We start from the raw sequence: 1,362 nt of genomic DNA, 5'->3' as shown, positions 1-1,362 counted from the left end.
AACTGCACGACTGGATGGAGCAAGACCGCTGGATCGGAGGCTATTGAGTGAGTCAATTAGCTTGAGTCAAGTGGATCAGTTGGTCGGTGGGGCTCAAGACCCTACAGCGGTTCAGCAGCTGCTCTTGAAGGCCAAAGTACTTGATATTGGAGCCATTCGACCTTGTCAAACGCCGTTGTACGTACACAGACAAGTGATTCTACTGGGAGAAGTTGATCAGAGCATTACTCGTCCCCCGCCTGGAGCGACACCCAACACGCAGAGAATGACACAAGGCTTGCACTTGATGGTTCTGTGGGCCGACCAAGTGGCGCTCAGTCGCTTGTTCCGAGTTGGCGACACGCTCGCAGTTTTCCATCCGTTTGTGCACGTGTGCGACCAGCACGACACGGAGATTCTGCACATTCTGAACGAGTATTCATCTCAGCAGCGACTTTTGTATTTCTTTGAATACGGCAGTGCGACCGTGTTATTCTGCAAGCCATGTCGAGTTGATACAGCGACGACAACTACTCCAGCACGTGACCCAAATTATTGCGAAATGGAGCGGCCATTCTCCCGATTGGAAGAGATCAAACCAGGATGGAACAACTTCTCGCTGTATGCTCATGTGAGGAGCATCAAAGTCTCACACGGTATTCCGTTACTTGCGACGTTCTTTTACGCGTACTACGACCCCAAGACGAACCAGCCAAGCGACGTGAACACGACAGCGCAGCCTCCTCCATTGGACCGCTCCATCGTGTCGAAGTACTACCTGGTCGTGATGCTACAAGTCTACATCGCGGCCTCTCAAAGTCTACTGACGATCGAGGTAACAGGTGCGAATGCAGTGGCAGCACTTCGTCTTCTGCCTGGCCAGAGCGTCTTCCTGGATGGACTTGTGGCGATGGATCTTCAGTCCAAATCCGTGAGGCGATTCCGTGAACGAGCCTTCATGCCACCGAGCTCAGCGACTTCGGCTGAGTTTGCCTTTCCGACAGCAGCGTACAGCTCTTCGTCAACTTCCAATGTCGTCGTGCTGTGTTCGGATTGGGAAAGCATTTTCGGAAAGCAATCCCTATTCAGCAATAGTTCCAAGTTGACAGTGGTGAATACGACGTCTGGTCTTATGAACACTGCACTGGATCGGTCGACAACGCTGCATAGTGTCGCAAAGCACCCACTCGCGATGGTCGAAATGACGGTGACAGCAGTGGGCTGGCTGATTCCTGGATCGTCACACATGATCGACACAACTTGTGAGAAGGGACACTCCACCACTTCTGCGCATAAATCTTGCTCTCGACCATTGGAGATGATGCCCAGAGATCAAACGGCGTCGGGGCTGCCTAAGTGGAAGTGCTCCTTTTGTCAAGAAGT

General features: G+C 52.3%; 1 protein-coding gene across 1 annotated transcript; it reads left to right on the top strand.

Annotated features, from left to right (window-relative positions):
• Window positions 1-265: 265 nt before the first annotated feature.
• Window positions 266-1,094, top strand: PITG_22594 (uncharacterized protein; the record flags this gene model as incomplete). The annotated part of the gene is made up of 4 exons (XM_002909675.1): window positions 266-490; window positions 548-883; window positions 968-1,018; window positions 1,089-1,094. The coding sequence occupies 4 exons, from the start codon at window positions 266-268 to the stop codon at window positions 1,092-1,094; spliced, it is 618 nt and encodes a 205-aa protein (XP_002909721.1).
• Window positions 1,095-1,362: the final 268 nt, after the last annotated feature.

This window comes from Phytophthora infestans, genomic scaffold (assembly GCF_000142945.1).
Source record: "Phytophthora infestans T30-4 supercont1.4237 genomic scaffold, whole genome shotgun sequence".
Classification (NCBI taxonomy): domain Eukaryota; phylum Oomycota; class Peronosporomycetes; order Peronosporales; family Peronosporaceae; genus Phytophthora; species Phytophthora infestans.
Note: the sequence above shows the minus strand (reverse complement) of the source record. Positions and strands in the feature narration are given on the sequence as shown.